The sequence below is a fragment of the Trichechus manatus genome, unplaced genomic scaffold, assembly GCF_000243295.1.
Source record: "Trichechus manatus latirostris isolate Lorelei unplaced genomic scaffold, TriManLat1.0 scaffold00021, whole genome shotgun sequence".
Classification (NCBI taxonomy): domain Eukaryota; kingdom Metazoa; phylum Chordata; class Mammalia; order Sirenia; family Trichechidae; genus Trichechus; species Trichechus manatus.
Window position 1 is genome coordinate 1,330,784 of NW_004443957.1, and position 17,971 is coordinate 1,348,754.

Here is a 17,971-nt window from a genome sequence, read left to right on the forward strand (position 1 = left end):
AAAAAAAGAAAAAAAATTATAATAATCACAAAATATAAAGTTGCAGAAAAGAAATAAAATAAGAATGTTATGATTATTAAAATCTGCTTTTAAAAAATATAACTTTCAGATAGAATAGAAAACCAAAATCTAGATACAGGCAGGCAGTTCCCTCATTGTACGGTAAAGTCATACATTTCAGAACTATGCCTGCACCCTTGGGCAGAGAGAAGACCCAGTTCCGATACCATGAGTTTCAGTTAGCACAGCACTGGGCAACGCAAGGACTGCCTATATATTACTGACAGGAGACATACTTAAAATCAAACAATTCAAGATGACTAAAAATAAATAAGTGATTGCAGGATTATTCACAATCGCCAAAATATGGAAATAACCTAATTGTCCATCAACAGATGAATGGATGAACAATATGCAGTATATTCATTCAATGGAATATTACTCAGCCATGGAGAGAAATGAAGTCCTGATACATGCTATGACATGGATGAACTGTGAAAACATGCTGAAATAAGTCAGTCACAAAGGACATATATTGTATGATCCCACTTATATGAAATATCTAGAATAGGCAAATGTACAAAGCTTATTAGTTGTTCCCAGAAGTGGGATGGAAGAAGAAAGAGTCATTGCTAAGGGGGCACTGAACTTCTGTTAAGAGTGATGGAAAAATTTGGAAACAGTGTGGATGGTTGCACAACATGATGAGCATAATTAATGTCACTGAATTGTATGTGTAAAAAATGTTGAAATGGTAAATGTTTGCTATATAGTACATAGCACAATAAAAATCAATAAATGAGTGAAAAAAATTACCATGCAAATGAAAATCAAAAGAAAATAATGATGCCAAACTTGGTATTAGACATTAAAATTGAAGGCAAACAGTATAAAAAGGATACAGACAGATATTTTATAAAGGGAAAAAGTATACTGTGAAAGAATGTATGTCATAAAGCTTCACATGTCAAAACAATTAGAAAACGAAACAGAAGAAATAGAAATTCAAAGATAATTTATTAGGAGACAATTAGAGTAGATTTTATTAATATGCAATGAATCAAATAGATAAAAAGTAAAGATGTGAAGAATTTCCTTAATGTTTTTATTAATAAACTTGTTTTAATACCTATTCATTAAACATCTTTTTACTCTACAAACTGAGAACTTTTTCTTCAAGCTTACCAATGTGAATTAACTATATACATCAATTCTGTGTTATTTTTCTAACCTGGATTTTCTACTTGAGACACTAGCATGGAACATTAACAGTAGAATGATGTAATAAGTTCATTTTTACATGGATTTGTTTATAAAACAATTTGGAGAAGTCTCACAACTAAATTAATAACCATGTGCCAATAAACGCTGATAATAACGCAGAATTGTCATAAAAATAAAAAATAAAATTTGTCTACCAACAACAGCATATTAAAAGATTTTTAGTTTGGTAATAAGCTTTGTTTATTCTACTCTTGAAAAATTAAGCGTATTGTTTGCAAATACTATGAAAAAAACACATCTGAAGAAGCATTTGAAAAATCTTTCCAATAATGATTCATCTTAATCATCATGGAAAAATGTCTTCATTTTCAAAACAGTACAAAATTTGGACCAAATACATACTTTTTACCAGAATTTCTTGAGGGTGTTCTGGATACTAAGCTCAGATCCATTAAATTGGCCTTGCATGTACAAGAACTCCAAGGGGAGTCTGGTAGAAATGGAATGAATTTGATCAGTTTTCAGCAAAATAATTGTAAAGTCTAAGCCATTTTCCTTAGCTTATAGGCACTCAAATTAGCCTTGTCTCATGTCCACAGCCCAAAAGAAAGGGCAAGCCCAGGAGAATTAAGGGGCAAGAAAGTAATGTTTAGTAAAAACTGAAAATAGTGACAGTATTAAAGTTACTTAAAGCGATCCCCTACCATAACACATCAGAAAACTGTTCCCAATGTATTATCTACATTTAATTGAAATTGCCTCAAAGGAAATGGGGAGCATTTGGTAACTGTTCACAATATGTCAATCTTTAATTTTGCTGATCTGTAGCATATTAGAAACACTGGAATCTAAACTATACATGACATATATTAATATAGCAAATAGCATATACCTTAGTTACGATGTTCTTATAACTTGGCCGTGGGGTAAAATATAGGGAAGTATTTTCTGTTAAATTTAACTCCCTACTTTAAAACTTATTTAATTAAAATGGTCACAACACTGAAACACTTTTAACAACATTTATTTTATTTGTAAAATATAGAATATAAAACATATAATGACTGGGCCACGTAAATTATAACAACTTCGTAATTTGGGGTCTCTATAAGAGAAGATAGGAGTATCTTAAATAGTGTAATATCAACATTGGGTTTGAAAGTATAGTTCTATTATAAACATCAGCAGGATTTTTTAGTATAATTTTCTAACTATAAGTAAAAATTAGTAATTATGCAGACATTTCTTATAGCAAAACACAAACTGTATGCAATTTATTTTGCATATTTACAATGAAACCCAAAGTAGTTCAAAGATTCACCTCAGTAGAAAAAAAAAGTCTTTAAAATAATTATATTCATTATATATGAACCTCCTGCTTCCTTACTGTAGGCAGGAAAGGAAAATGGTATTAATCAAGGGTCACACTATACAGCAATAACATTTCTCTTTAATTTTTTTAATGGTTGCAAAACTACCACTCTTCCTTCTGGAGTTAAATTCCTGCAGCATAAACTGGATTCTGAGAGGTAATTAGCATTATCAAAAAATAACTGTGATGGTAAAGTACCCCAGTTCACTTCTACCAAACCTAACTATGGGGCCATGCCCTTTCTATATATAAGTCATTCAAATTCAAATAAATTTCAAACTTTCTATTTCATAACTTCAAACAAGCCTGTAGTATAAAAATAGGATCAAGATCACTTAATGGAAAAGTGTATGAAGGAATGCAGAACAACCTAGATTTTTTTAATCACTTCTCATCAATAATACTGCCTGGTGGTAAAAATGAGATCCCATCAGCTTTTCAGAAGTTCTCATGCAATTTTTTTTAAACTATAAAATTTAGACGGATTTGGGGCCTCATCTTTTCATAAAAACATTCATTTGTTTAAGCACACAATCATGAAGGACAGGTATACCTATAAATTTTGAAAACACATCTGGAATCTGTTTTATAAAAGCAACAAAACCTCTCTTCACTTTTTTTGACCATTTCGTCATATATATGCCATTTCTCCAATGAGCTGTCATTTCTAAAATACACAGGATAAAGGAAATATATGTCTATATTTGAAAAGCCCCTTTCTCTGAATTCTCTGAGTAATTTACCTAGCATACGAAACCTATGAGTTTCTTTCCTTTTGTCTCATACGTCTGTCGCCTCTTTTTCCTCTCATATTTTTCATAGGTGTTGGTATCCTGTGCTCAAGAGCATCTAAAAACTTGTGGTTGCACTGACCCTGAGAGCTCCTATTTTCAACAGTTCAATGAAAGGATATTAAAAAAAAAAAGTCTTCCCCTTTGCTCTGATGGCACGGGTTAAGAGCAATGGCTGCTAAGCAAAAAGTTGGCAGTTCGAATCCACCAGCCACTCCTTGGAAACCTCACGAGGTAGTTCCACTCTTCCCTATAGGGTGCCTGTAAGTTGGAATTGACTTGATAGCAATGGGTTTGTTCTTTTTTTATCTTTGGTTTTGCCCTCCATGTAAATGACGAATTTTAGTTGGCATACTGTTGTTGGGAGGCATTCTCCATAGGTCTCTTGCATTTCTGTACATCTTCCTAGCAAAAGACATTGACAGCTTTTTTCTGGATGATCTTCTCAAGGATGTTTGTATAGCCTTGTAAAATAGATAGTGTTGCCCTCTGGGGAAGAAGCAGATTTGCTTCCCGACTGGCATAATAAAGATAATGTCTCCCTTTAGGGCAAAGGTTGGGCAGGGCTGCTAGCAGCCCCTTTCAACAATTGAGTCTCCCAAGCTCAAGGTTCCTTACTTGTAACACAAACCCTGTCAGCACAGCATCTACCTAGGCCCAGTCCTCATTGCTCTCCTGGCGTTGAGGTGTAAGGGGAACTGAGGTAAACATGAAGTTCATGATGCCTGCTGTGCTTTGAGTAATAACGTCTTGTCTCTGACCCAGGAGTCTCGTGTCTTCTCCCAGCATGTAAGAAATTTTGGCAGGTTAATTTGTTAGCTTGCAGGTAGGGTAAAACTCTCAGGTCCTTCACAGTTCTTGGCAATTGTGAGACCTGAAGTTGTTAGTTTACTTGTCTAAAAAACCCTGCCTCTTAGACTCAACCTATGTCTGCCAAGATGGTTGTTTTCATTTACAGTATACCCAAATAAGCTATGCTTACAGACTGCCAAATTGACTGCACTATTTTTTCCATGAAAAATTTATGTACCTCACATAATTTTACCAAAACATCTTCTCCTTGTCTCCTCATTATCTTCCAGCTGCCATCCCTTTTCACTGACCCCATTAATAGCCAAGCCTCACATAAACTGTCTCTACTTCCTGCACCACCTCATTTTCACTCACCTAAATAAATGTTTGAAATACTCAAAAGATATAAAAGCTAATATAATGAACACCTGTATGTACCCAATACCTACCTTAAGTTATGATATTAAAAACAAAATGAAGTCTCATTCCAGAGTTAACCTGTATATTAAATTTGGATATTTATCATTCTACTGAATGTACTTATACTACTTACACCTTTACCACATATATGTATATCTAAAATTATACACAGCTTTGTTTTCAAACTTTCTATAAATGGCATCATAGTGTACATATCCTTTTGAAAACTACTTTCTTGTGAAACATTTTGGTTGTAAAATTCATCCAAGTTTAGATATTTAACTGCATTTTATTCATTTTAACTACCGCATAATAGTCATTTAATGACTACGTCACAATTATGTTTTCTATTGATAGAAATTTAGGTTGTTTTCAAGTTTTTGCTATTATACATTTAACTACTATGAATACTCATTTACTCTCCTTATGAACATGTACTAAAATTTCTCTAAAGCAGTGGTATGCATACTAGGATATGTGACCTCCCCCACCCTTGTGAGCATGAATAGTTTTAAAAAATTCAGTATCCAGATTCTCAAATTCTGTTGAGCTGCTGAGAATTTACTAGCGGGCAGGAGATTGTGCTAGTTTTTCTTTCCCACTACACTGTTATTTGTCTTTTTTTTTCCCCAATGTACAAAAAAAAAAAAAGACTCATTTTTCATCCATGGTAAAAACCTCTGAGTCTGAAAAAAAGGAAATAATCTGAAATATTGGATGTCTACGCATACTCTTAACCAAGACACCATAACCCTCCTCCTCATCCATCCCATTAAGAGATGCATTTGCAATTAAATTTTAAGTCCAAGATTTACCAAAAGTTTTCATATATAGGTGGTTATGATTAACTGTGTATTCATATAGAAGGAATTTAATATTTTGATTAATTAATGATATTAATATAGAAGTATTTTCAAAGTTTTGAATCATATTTGGTTTTATTTTATTTTGTTTTTTAATAATTTGTTTTTTGTTGTTAAGAATGTATACAGCAGAACACACACCAGCTCAACAATTCCTACATGTGCAATTCAGTACTTTTTAAAGTTTTAGGCTTACTGTCACAAGAAACAAAAAAGAATTTAATTTATATACATATTTTTGTCACATAGGCATATGATAGAGTGAGCAAAAAAAGTCTTTTGATCATAAAAATATATTACTTCGGAATAAAATTCTGTCATAGGAGAGTAATAGAAACATAATTTCAAGGAGAGAAAGATAAAATACATATATTTTACTGTTAAAAAAGACCATGTTCATGTATTTTTAAATAAAGGATGGTGGTTATTAAATCACAGTGATACTTATAGTTAATTGGATACTGTTAAAAGAGTGGTGTAACCATTTTTTTTTAAAAAAGTCACTACTGATCGTACACTTGAAATTGTAGTCTACATATCTATTTAAACATGCATGCAATAAAAAAATTTCTATGTCAACTTTACAATGTACAAAGAGATGTTTTATTCAAAATTATTTTATGGAATATGTAAGCAAAAACAAATGAATACCACTAAATGGTTTTAATCACCATTAGATAAGCAATAATCTCCAAAAACAGATCTATAATGACAGGTATTCTACAGTGAAATGGTCTTGCATTACCATCCATGGAGTGTATAATCCTAAAATCAATAATTTCTTAAAACTGCGATATAATAGGTAATAAATCCATTGAAAACTTATCCCTTTTTAGGCAAAGGACTGAACCTTCTGTCTTAGATTCCTAGTGCTGTTGTAACAGAAATAACACAAATGGGTGGCTTTAAAGACCAGAAATGTATTTTCTCACAGTTCTAGAAGCTAAAATTCCAAATCAGGATCTCATCCATGTTGATTCCTTCCTTATCTGTAGCCCTGGATCTTCCCGGGTTCTTGATGATCCTCACATGGTCTTCCCCAGTGTGTACTCGCTTCTGTGTCTAATCTGCTTTTTTTATAACTCAGAAGTAATTAGGTTTAGGACGCATCCTACACTAATCTTGCCTTATTAACATAACAAAGAAAACCCTATTCCCAAACAAGATTACTTCCACAGGCAAAAGAGTTAGACTTCTAACACATATTTTGGAAAGTGACAATTAACCCATTATACCTCCCAGTCATTTTTTTTTTTAAAAAAAGCTTATTGATATTTTATTCTATTCAAAATAGTTCAAAATGACACTTTATCATTAATATTGTATTTATTTAAAGGAACTAAAAACCGATCTCCAAAGAGCTTTTTGAAGATGAAGCATGACATCAGTCACTGAAAACAAAAAACCTATCTATGTCACCATCTGCAGAACCACATCTGTAAATTGTGACTAACTAGAGTTCGAAATAATTGCTTAATCTCACCCAAGTCTCCCAGGCTAAATCTTTCTGATATTATCTGAGTGAAAAGTAAAACAGGTGTCTGTCAAAACATATGAGCTTGATCATTGGTTTTTTTTGGGGGGGTGGGGAGAAGAAGGTTTAGAAGTCAATCAAATCAGTAAAAATTGTTAAGCCTATTTTAATTAAAAGAAATGTTAAGTTAATATGTATTTTTAAAAATTAATTAAAGGCTAATATTAATATAAAAAAACAAACAAACAAAAAAAAAACCTATCTATCTATCTATCTGTTACTATAATGAATACATGGTGACTCTGTGTTACAATCCAGATTTCCTATTCAGCTATCAAGCTATTTGTGCTAAAGATGATGACTGTCAGTGATGACTCTTTTACTCTCATTCATGTTGAAGTTTCCTCTGTTTTACATGTGCCTTTAGAAGGTTAAGTCTAGAGTCCATCAGACTTTAAATGTGCAAAAGACTTGCAAACAACTTGTCCTGTCTCCAGACCTTACATCACTCTGTTCTAGCAGCACTTTCTGCCAGGAGGTGTATGGTCTGGATGAGATGATGTTACAAAAACAAATCAGGGCTGGGGGCAAAAGCAGATTGTACAAAAGCACTGCATATTTCTCCACTTTACCATCTGCTCTACCTACGATAATGAAAGAAAAGTAAAGGTAGGGTAAGTAAAGGTAGGAGGAAGGGGAAAAGAGGAGAGAGAAACTGTCCACCACCTTCTCGGTGTTTGTTGTTGTTAGCATGACCATTTTACACAGACGCACAGGTCAAGAACCCTAGACTTATTTTGTAACTTAGAGTATTAGGCTGGGCTTAGAAGTTCTACTTACGCAACTCTTAGTGTCTCTAGTCTCCACAGGGAACGTGCATGAACAGATACGGCACCACCTTCATAATGAACATTTCTGTTAAAAAAAAAAAAGACCATCGGTTTAACAGAAGTTTAACATGCTTCATTTTTTGAACTCTATTTATTTTTCAACCTAATTAAAAGAGAGGAAACCCTGGTGATGTAGTGGTTAAGCACTATAGCTGCTAACCTAAAGGTCGGCAGTTCAAATGCACCAGGTACTCCTTGGAAACCCTATGGGGAAAAGCTTGTGGATAAACAGTTAAAGTCATACTTTTTGGCAGGAGATAATAGAGCTGGAAATAAAAATAACTAAATAACAATAGAAGTGATCAGCATAAGTTTGTCCAGAATAAACATTTGATTTAAACATATTCTATCATTCTCTTTCTCTCATCTTCTCTTTCTCTCTCTCTCAACCAAGAATAGAGTCACCTTACTCATTTAACTTAGGCCCCTGACAGTACTTAGCTATGACTTTATGTGTATTTTAATATATTACTGTTTCAACACAATGCATATAAATATTTACAGTTCTAAATTGTTTCAGAGCTTTAAAACATTTTAAAGAAATGTAAGAATAATAATTTTTCATGTTCAAATATAACAAGCTGCAAAATGATAAAAGATAGAAAACTATAAATATCAACAAAAAAAAAATCACAAAAATAAATTTTTCAGATGCATATCTCACACACACAAAATTCAAAGCTCTCCGAATAATAATTTGTTAACATGCTGGACATATACTAAGTAATTTATATATATTATACAAATTAGTCTTTGTACAAGTCCCTCGAGATTGTTTTAAGGAGACCCCCCCCCAAAAAAAAACAAACCTGTTGCCGTCGAGTTGATTCCAATTCATGGATACCCTATAGGACAGAGTAGAACTGCCCCTGGAATTTCCAAGAGGCGCCTAGTGGATTTGAACTCCCGACCTTTTGGTGAGCAGCCATCACTCTTAACTATTACACCACCAGGGTTTCCACCATCCACTAGAGGTCTCTATTTTATCCCAGATATCTTATGCACATGGCTGTTTCTTCTCAGAGAATTCACCATTTCCCTCTCTATTGGGTCCTTCTCATCATTTAAACACGTGCAAGCTGCCTGTCCCAAACATGACAACATGTCTGACCACATTTCCCTCTTCTGCTCTATCCTCTTTTCTGACTCAATGTCCCCTCCTGTCAGTCTTCAGTGCCCTTCAATCTTGCTTCCGGACCCACTTCTCCATCAGCCACGTGACCTTCAACTTACCAAATCCAATGGACTTTTTTTTTAAATCACTGAGGACACTATGGGAAATCCTACTGTCTTGACGGTTTTTCTAACACTATAATTACATTCCGATAATTATAATATGCAGGTCCCTGGGTGGCGCAAACAGTTGAGCACTTGACTATTAGCCAAAAGGTTAGCTGTTCAAACCCACCCAGAGGTACCTCAGAAGACAGGCCTGGTGATCGGCTTCCAGAAGGTCACAACCTTGAAAACCCTATGGAGTAGTTCCACTCTGCACACATGGGGCTGCCATGAGTTGGAATTGATTAAAGGGCAACTAACACCACCAACAATATATAATAATATGTATATGATATATTGTAATATAACCTTTTAGGTACCCCTGCACGCAATCCTAGTAGTTCTTTGACATTATCAAATATCTTGTCAGTATTCAATTTTCCCCAAATTGTCTCACAAATGTCTTTTTTCAGTTATTTTTTCAAATCAAGATCCAAACAAGATGCATGTATTGGTTAGGTGTCTTTCCTCTTTTTTTTTTTTTTTCCTTCTTACCATTTATTTTATCATTCATTCCTTAGTAGTTTTTACATTTTGGATTTTGATACTTACATCTCTATGGTGTTTTTTTAATATGCACCTCTAAATTGGCAGGTAGTTTTAAAAATCTAGAAGCTTATTACGTTCACGTTTGATTTTTTGGCAAAAACATTTCTGAAATTAGTGTTTTATACTTCCTATTATGTCACATCAGGAGGCACATAACTTCTTGTTGTATATTTTTGTGACATTAAAATTGATCAGTAAATCCAGAAGCAGCCTGATCCATCATTACAACCTAGTAACAATGATCACTGGGCAAAGCAGTGATTTTTCAATTGTGGTGTGTTATACTCACATTGACAGCTCTGAATACTCCTGCGCCACAACCTCGCCAAAGACCAATTAAACCAGATCTGGGGTCAGTATTTTTCTAAGCTCTCCAGCTGGTGGTAATGGGAGCCACAGTTTGGAAACCATGATCTATTTGTTTCCCAGTGCAGCATATTGATGTCTGGGCCAGATAAATCTTTGTGACAGGAGCTGTTCTGTGTGTTGTAGGATGTTTTGCAGCATCCCTGGCCTCTACCATTTAAATGCCAGTAGAAGTACCTCCCTAGGTGTGACAAGGTATGGATGTAGATTTTTAAATCAATCTGACCTTTGAAAAAGACCTCGTACTTCTCCATAAAGAAAACTTCTTCAGAATTTTTAACAGTAGAGATTCTTACACATAACATTTTCTGATCAAAACCAATAAAGTTAGAAACAAGTACTAAAATAATAACCAAAAAATAACGACTTGGAAAATTAAGAAACTGTCATAAATAATTCATGGGTCAAAGACACAATAACCAATTCGATGCACACAACAACCACCACAGGATATAATGATAACAACACTTTGTAAGAAAGTCACAAAGGTAAAATTTACTCAGGGCAAAATTTTTAGCCTAGCAATCCATTAATTGTTAAAGATGAAATAATGAAAATAAAGGAACTAAACAATTGTCTAAAGAGATTAAATAGAGAACAAAATAAACCAAAAAAAAATATACAAGATAAATAAGATGCAGGATTATAAATGATATACATTTTCTGCACAACAACGAAAGTTATAAATCTATCTCATATGTATGTATGTGTGTTTATGTTTGTATGAGTGTGCAGAAGTTGCTGAATGTACACCAAGGTGTTAATATTAGTTACATAAGGAAAGGACTAGAAGAATTTGGCTTGAAAAGTAAAATACATTGGTCTCTAAGATACAATTAGCATGAATACTATGATGGTTATGTTTACATAAAATTGTGTATGTTTATAAATAGTAAAATACATGAAGAATGGTCATTCGATGCTAACAGAGATTTTCTTCAGTGTTTTACTCTTTCATAACCTTTTCTTCACTGATCAAATCTAACAATGATCTTTCATTATTTATATAGGTAGAAATCTAATGACTTTATAAGGGGAAAGTTAAAATTTAAAACCACAAATATAAAGTAAATTGAAAAGTTGGATGCTACTTTGTCCCTAGAGTATTTTTAGCTTTATCTGGAGCCAACTTTCCTGAATATCTTTGTCTCCTGAAGAGCCTTTTGCCTTTAATCATGTCTCTTTTTATTTATTTTTATTTTTAATGCTTCTTTGGCACATACAAAGACTCCATTTCAACTCTGTGCTTCTGACTGGAAAACCTTTGGTATTCCATTGAGTTTCTCCATAGAAATTGAAGACATGTCCAGAATGCCAATGTTTGTCTAATCAAGTCTTCATGGGCTATTTCAGGGTGAAAGTTAGCATCACGATATCAAGATCCTAAAAATGATAAGAATATCAGTCCATCATAAATGACACTTGCATGCCGGCAAGTCAATTCCAACACATAGCAACCCTACAGGACAGAGTAGAACTGCTCCATCAGGTTTCCAAGGCTGCAATCTTTACAGAGGCAGAATGCCGTATCTTTCTTCCACGGAGCAGCTGGTGAGTCTGAAACGCTGACCTTTAGGTTAGCAGCCAAGCGATTAATCACTGCACCACCAGGGTTCCTAAATGACACTAAGGGCGTTCAAACTTACAAGAAATGAGTCTCTGAAAATCCATGAACTCCTGGAGGAAGACTCCTCCTGTTCTATAATGGGATTGTCCCTTTTGTGTGTAATGTGTCTCAAGTATCAAATTACAGTCCAGAATGATAATTGTCTTAAACCCTAGCAAGTTTACCAAATGATATTAGAGGTCATCTCTCAATTCATACAGCTAAACGACCATCTTTAGAGCAAATATCCTTTCCAGACTGATAAGGAAGAAAGATTCCCTAAGAAAATCTACAGATGCATAGCAACAGCACCTTCTGAGCTGATCCTAACAGAAGATTTTAATGCAAATGGCACCAATAATGTCAAAATTCAGGGGCAGGTCAATGGATAGGAAAATACAAAAGCACTCATGTAGCTCTCTGTTCACCAAAGTCTATTTTTGCAGTGTACCAAAAGAACGTCACAGCTACTGAGCAAAAAGAAAATATGTTAAAATAACTCTGCATTGAAAAAGTAAGTCACTGTGATTTCACTGGATAGCACTGGAAAAAAAAAAAAAAAGCCTACCTAATAATTCTAAGCATGAAACATGTTCAATAGTACTCTGAAAAACCCCAGGCTTCAGGCTATAAGTTGTGTCTATATAATACATCACTCCCCAAAATAATGTGCTTCATTAAGGATCTCATATTTCCGGCTGATCACATAAAACTGCCTGAAGAAGCCCTTTAAACCTCCTAGGGTTATCCTGTTACAAGTACAAATTCTTCCTATTATGTCATCCATTCTATTTCTCATAACTATTATAATATTGTCCACTGAAATAAAAGTAGTTAAGCTGTTTTTTGTCCTTTTGGCTATAAAATAAAATTTGAATCTTATCTCAACTGTCAAACCACTTGTTTCTTGGTAACAGGCACTTTGACACAATTGATCTTCAGAATCTGAGGCTCAGAGAAGACTCACACTAGCATACTAATGAAACCACAAGTTCTTACAAACTTCAAAGCCGGACGGTTTGACATATAATTCCAATAAATTTTTATATGATGGTTGTTATTAGGTACTGTTGAGCTGGCTCCAACTTATAGCGACACCAAGTACAACAGAATGAAACACTGGCTGTCCTGCGCCATTCTCACAATTGTTGCTGCTTGAGCCCCCTGTTGCAGCACTGTGTCAGTCGACCTCACGGAATTACAAAAAAGAACCAATGGGGCATTTTTCAATTCACTTTTGTTTGTTCATCATAAGGAAGCCTGAAGAAGTAGATACAGGAAGTCCCCAATTTACAATGTATTCTAGTTACAATGAAACGCACTTACAACTGTCAGTGTATCTAGAACATTGCATCTTCCTGGGAGGAAATTATGGGAAAATGTATGCAGGGGATATGGAAAAAATTGCCAAGTTATGTGAACACACTCCAAGCATTTGATCAGGATGATATGATGGAAGAGATAGGTGGAAAAATCGTTCATACGGCAAGAACGCTGGATTTAGAACTTAATATCGCAGATGTGGAATACCTCATAGATCACCAGGAAGGGTAACTGATTGATCAGGACTTAATGGATTTTGAATAGGAAAGAAATGCTGAAGAATAAAGAAATAATGAGGAAAAGGAAGAAGACAAGTTGTCAAAAAAATTTACAGTGAAAGGATTAGCTGGAGTTTTTTCTAAACTAAATCAGGGGCTTCAGTTGCTTAAAGACATGGACCCAAATGCTGATCACTTCGCTAGAGTCAATAGGCAGATTTGGGAAGCAGTGAGATATTACCATGAAATATATGAAGAAAAAAAGAAAAGGACCATACAGACAACTGTCACTAATTTTCTGACTAGAAACACCGTCCCCATTTACAGGGATAACTCAGATGATGCAGAACTTTCCGCAAGTGGAGTTATTACCACAACTAACAAAATGCCAACATCGTCCAACCGTTCTTCATCATCAGCGTAAATTTTTATGATCTATTTTTTTATTGTGTATTAAAATATACCTGTCAGCTTAGACGTAATGTTTCCAACCCACAAAGACAAATACAGATCAGATGTATAAAGATACTGATAATAAAAGGCAATAATAATGAAAACTAAAAAAATAGGTATTTGACTTACGTCAGAACCCCATCATAAGTCGGGAACTACCTGACTACCTATATGTCATTTTAGCATGGAATAGCTTACAGTCAATTGTTACCACAGTACCACAGATGTTTATTCTTTTTCTGCTCCCAGTGAATGTTCTTTCTTGTTTACATTCACCATATGACTTTAAAGCAATGGGGGCTCTGAGAAGAAGCTAATCAAATTCTTGCTTTCTGAATGTGTACACATTCTGGTTTCATTTTTGTCAAGAGAGAGGCTACAGTGTGTAACAAATGCTGAACACCAAAAGAGGGAACAATAATAATAAAAGAAAATTTAATCAGTCACATCAAATTTTGATAATGAATTAATTACACAAGTTAAAAATGGAGAAGAGTATTTTGTCAGCCTCTGAAGATTCCCTTGGCCAATTCATATACTTATTATATGTTAATGTAGAATGCTGTAGGGACAAAAAAAAAAAAAAAAGCCGTATCAATGTACTTTACTTACTGCAATGCAGGGTAGTAAAAGAGTATTAGAATTCTTCAGCATTTTTCCAAACTTAATGTTCAATGAATGTACAATGCATCACAGGATTCAATTATCCTCTGAAAAACAGTGGTTATTTAATGATCTTAACAAAATATATTATAAAAGTCATAATAGGTACACATAGGAATCACCACTGTTTTTCAAAATGTACTCCTTAAATAAAATCAGGGTAGCAAACATCATTAATCTTCTCCTTTTGTATACATTGTTGTTGTTGGCTACCATTGAGTAGATTCCCACTTACGGCAACCCTATGTGTTACAGAGTAGAACTGCTCCATAGGGTTTTCTTGGTTGTAATCTTGATGGAAGCAGATTGCCAGGCCTTTCTTCTGCAGTGCTGCTGGGTGGATTTGAACTGCTAACCTTTAGGCCACCTACGGACCTTTCTGGTATACATAAAATGATTAATTTAAAATATCATTAAACAACCTCAAACTCAATAAATAATAGGAAAAAATAAATTAGGATTAAAAAGAGGATAATTGTAAATTTTAGACTTTTTAATGCTTTTCTTTTTTATTTTTTTCAGAACAACACAAAATAATATCAGGCTATCTCACATAACCTTTGGGGCTTCTCTTGAAAAAGAAAGGTAGAGGGATAGAAATTTGTATGTGTAAATATTGTAAAAATTAAAAAATAGTAAAAGCTAACTTTCTTTTCTTTAAGCAAAGGTAAATTAGAAGTATAATTACATTTAATTAAAAAAAAAAAACTTATTACTTATCTGCCATATTCAAAGCACTTAGTTACAGATTTTTGGAAGAAGATGAAGATACGAAGTTTCCTGCACCCAAGAATGTGGTAAGAAATGTGGTAAGAAAGACACAAAGACCAAAACAAAGCTACAAGGTAATGTGAGAAAACTACTATATAAAGAGATGAAGGAAAGGAGGGAGAGACAGAAGGAGAGAGGAAGGAAGGAGAGAAGAAAGACAGGAAGGAAGGAAGGAAAGGAAAGAGGGGGGAACACGGGAAAGAGGAAGGCTTTGGAAAGGCTTCATGAGGAAGATAATATCTCGGCTCACACTTGAAAGCTGAGTAAGAATTCAGTAGTCAAAGAAAGGAACAAGGATATTTCAGAGAACATGGCAGTGTGCATGAGAAAGAACACGGAATCTTGGAATAGCATACTGTGTTCAAAGTACAAGACTAGTGGGCCGGGTACGGAGTGAACAGGAAGAAATCATTCTGAATGGGGGACAGATCACAGAAAGTTTTAAATGCCATGATATGGAGTAGGATTTCAAGAAGAGCATATTTAAAACTGGCATCAGCAAAGGGAGGGAGTCTAAAAAGAAAGACATTTCAGCTATAAAATCAATAGGACTTAAAGACCAAAGTCTTTATTTTATTTGAGAGATTAAAAAAAAAAGGAGGTCAAAGTTTTAAGCACAATAGGCTACCATGGATAACCAAGTTATGGACCGTAAGAAGGACAATATCTCTGGCAGAATAAATTTAAGTTTGATAAATCTGAATCATAGTCACAAATGAAATTCATGCAGAGATATACAGTAAGAATGTGAAAATTTACGGATAGGATTTCAGGAGAATGAGCACGTAGCAAAAACAAGACTTTATAGTAATCAAAATGAAGTTGATAATAGTTGAAGCCGTAACAAAGACGGGAATGAAAATAATGAAGACATTTGCATTTAAGGGTGCTTTACATTTCTGAATAATTTAAGGAGTGAACAGCATTTGACAAAGCTAATCACTCCTTCTGACTTGGAAGTCTTTTTTTCACTTTGATTCCAAGATACCACCAGAGTATCTTTCCAGGTTTTCTTCCCACACCACTGGTTACTTCTCAGTATCCTTTGCAAAATTCTCCTCATCTCTCCAAACTGGGCTCAGTCATTCTGTTTCCCATATATCCTCTTTCTCAAGGTGATATCACCCAAGCTGTATTAACAAATTATCACAGACTTTGTTGTTGTTGTTGGTAATTGCGGTCGAGTAGATTTCCGACTCTGGCAACCTCATGTGTGCAGAATAGAAGTGCTCCACAGGGTTGAAAACAACAGCCATTTATTATCCCACAGTAGGTCAGAGGTCTGAGCAAAGCATAGCTGGGTTTTCTGCTCAAGGTCTCACAGGCGGAAATCAGGGTGTTGGATGGGGCTGAATTATCACCTGGAGCTTGGGGTCCTCTTCCCAGCTCCCTGGTTGTTGGTAGCATTCAAATCCTTGCAGCTGTGTTACTGAGGCCCCCATTTTCTTCCTAGCTGTTGGCTGGGGACTACTCTAGGCAGTTAGAGGCTGCCCTCAGACCCTTGGCACATGGCTCCCTCCATAGGCCCTCTCATAACACAGCAGCTTACTTTTTCAAAGCTGGAATGGGAATCTCTGGCTTCTGGAAGGCTTAGTTCTTTTCAAGGCTCACCTGATTAGGTCAGCCCCCCACCCCCGAAAAATCTTCCTTTTGATTACTCAAAGTCAACTGATCGCTCTTCACTATCTTCAAACACTTTTTTTTTGTATAACTTTTTTAGCTTTCCTCAGACTGAAGGTTGGTTTGAAATAAACTCCTCTACCATTATTATCAAGATCTCATTTTAAAATTATGTTTAGAATCTAATTATTTTCAACTTTAAGTCTCCATCCCATCAAGCTAGTAGGGAATTCAAGCCCTAATCATTCCTGCTAGAGTAGGAGAGTAATTCCAGATACGAGGCAAGACCAAGCCACTTGCTGGCTCTCCTATACACAGTGTCTCAATCTACATGGTCCCTTTCCATGTAGGGAGGGATGCTACTTTCAGTTTGGTTAAGAGGCATGGGACAGATACTCAGCTAAAATAAAACATTCCACAGTTACTCCCCCCTGAGTTCTTGCCACTGCTTTAGAAATAGGGATGGAATGAAGAGGAGAAAACCATCAGGTAATAGAGCGCTGGCCATCCCTGAAAGTGAAACCCAGAAAACGCTGTTCCCTCCCCAGTCTCTGAATGTCTTTTTTTAAAAAAAAAGAGACAACTGTAGATTCACATGCAGTTGTAAGAAATAATACAGAGAGAACCCTTGTATACTTTGCCCAGTTTCCCCTAATACTAATATTGTACAAAACTATAATAGTTTTGTAACCAAGATATTGATATTTATACAATCTACCAATCTTATTACATCCACCTAGTTTTACTTGTCCTCATTTATATGTGTATGTTTGCATACGTATTCAGTGTATACAATTTTATCATTTACATAGGTTCATGTATCCATCATCACAGTGAAGATACTGAACAGATCCCACACAACAAACACTCCTTGTGTTACCCTTTTATAACTACACCCATTACTCTCCTATCCCCTCGCCAACTTCTCTAACCCCTGGCAACTATAATCTGTCTTCCATTTCTAAAAATGTTATCATTTAAAAAATGTATCAATGGAATTATAACAGTATATAACGTTTTGGAATTGGCATTTTGGAATTATTAACAGTATAAAATATTTTTACATGTTGCTGTAAAAAAAATTAACATAACACCCTTACAAAAATACCTCAGGGGCAGCGGAGGGCACAGCTGGCAAACAAACGTAGAAGGCACACATTATTTGCATAAAAATACAGTAGTTCTCCTGGTTGTGAATGTCTTGTAAGTATAAGAAAAATCCCTTCTATCTTCTTTTTTTGCCAGAGGTAATCCCTCTCCTTTCTGTCCAAGACATTAAACCTAACAGCCTTCTTGGA

At 34.8% G+C, this 17,971-nt stretch overlaps 1 protein-coding gene across 1 annotated transcript in view; it reads right to left on the minus strand.

Annotated features, from left to right (window-relative positions):
* The window catches only part of RYR2 (ryanodine receptor 2), a 529,910-nt gene that overhangs the window by 393,757 nt on the left and 118,182 nt on the right, over nt 1–17,971 (minus strand). The window contains exon 11 of the mRNA XM_023728152.1: nt 7,777–7,851. Within this exon, the coding sequence (XP_023583920.1) occupies nt 7,777–7,851 (75 nt within the window). The remainder of the gene's footprint in view (nt 1–7,776; nt 7,852–17,971) is intronic.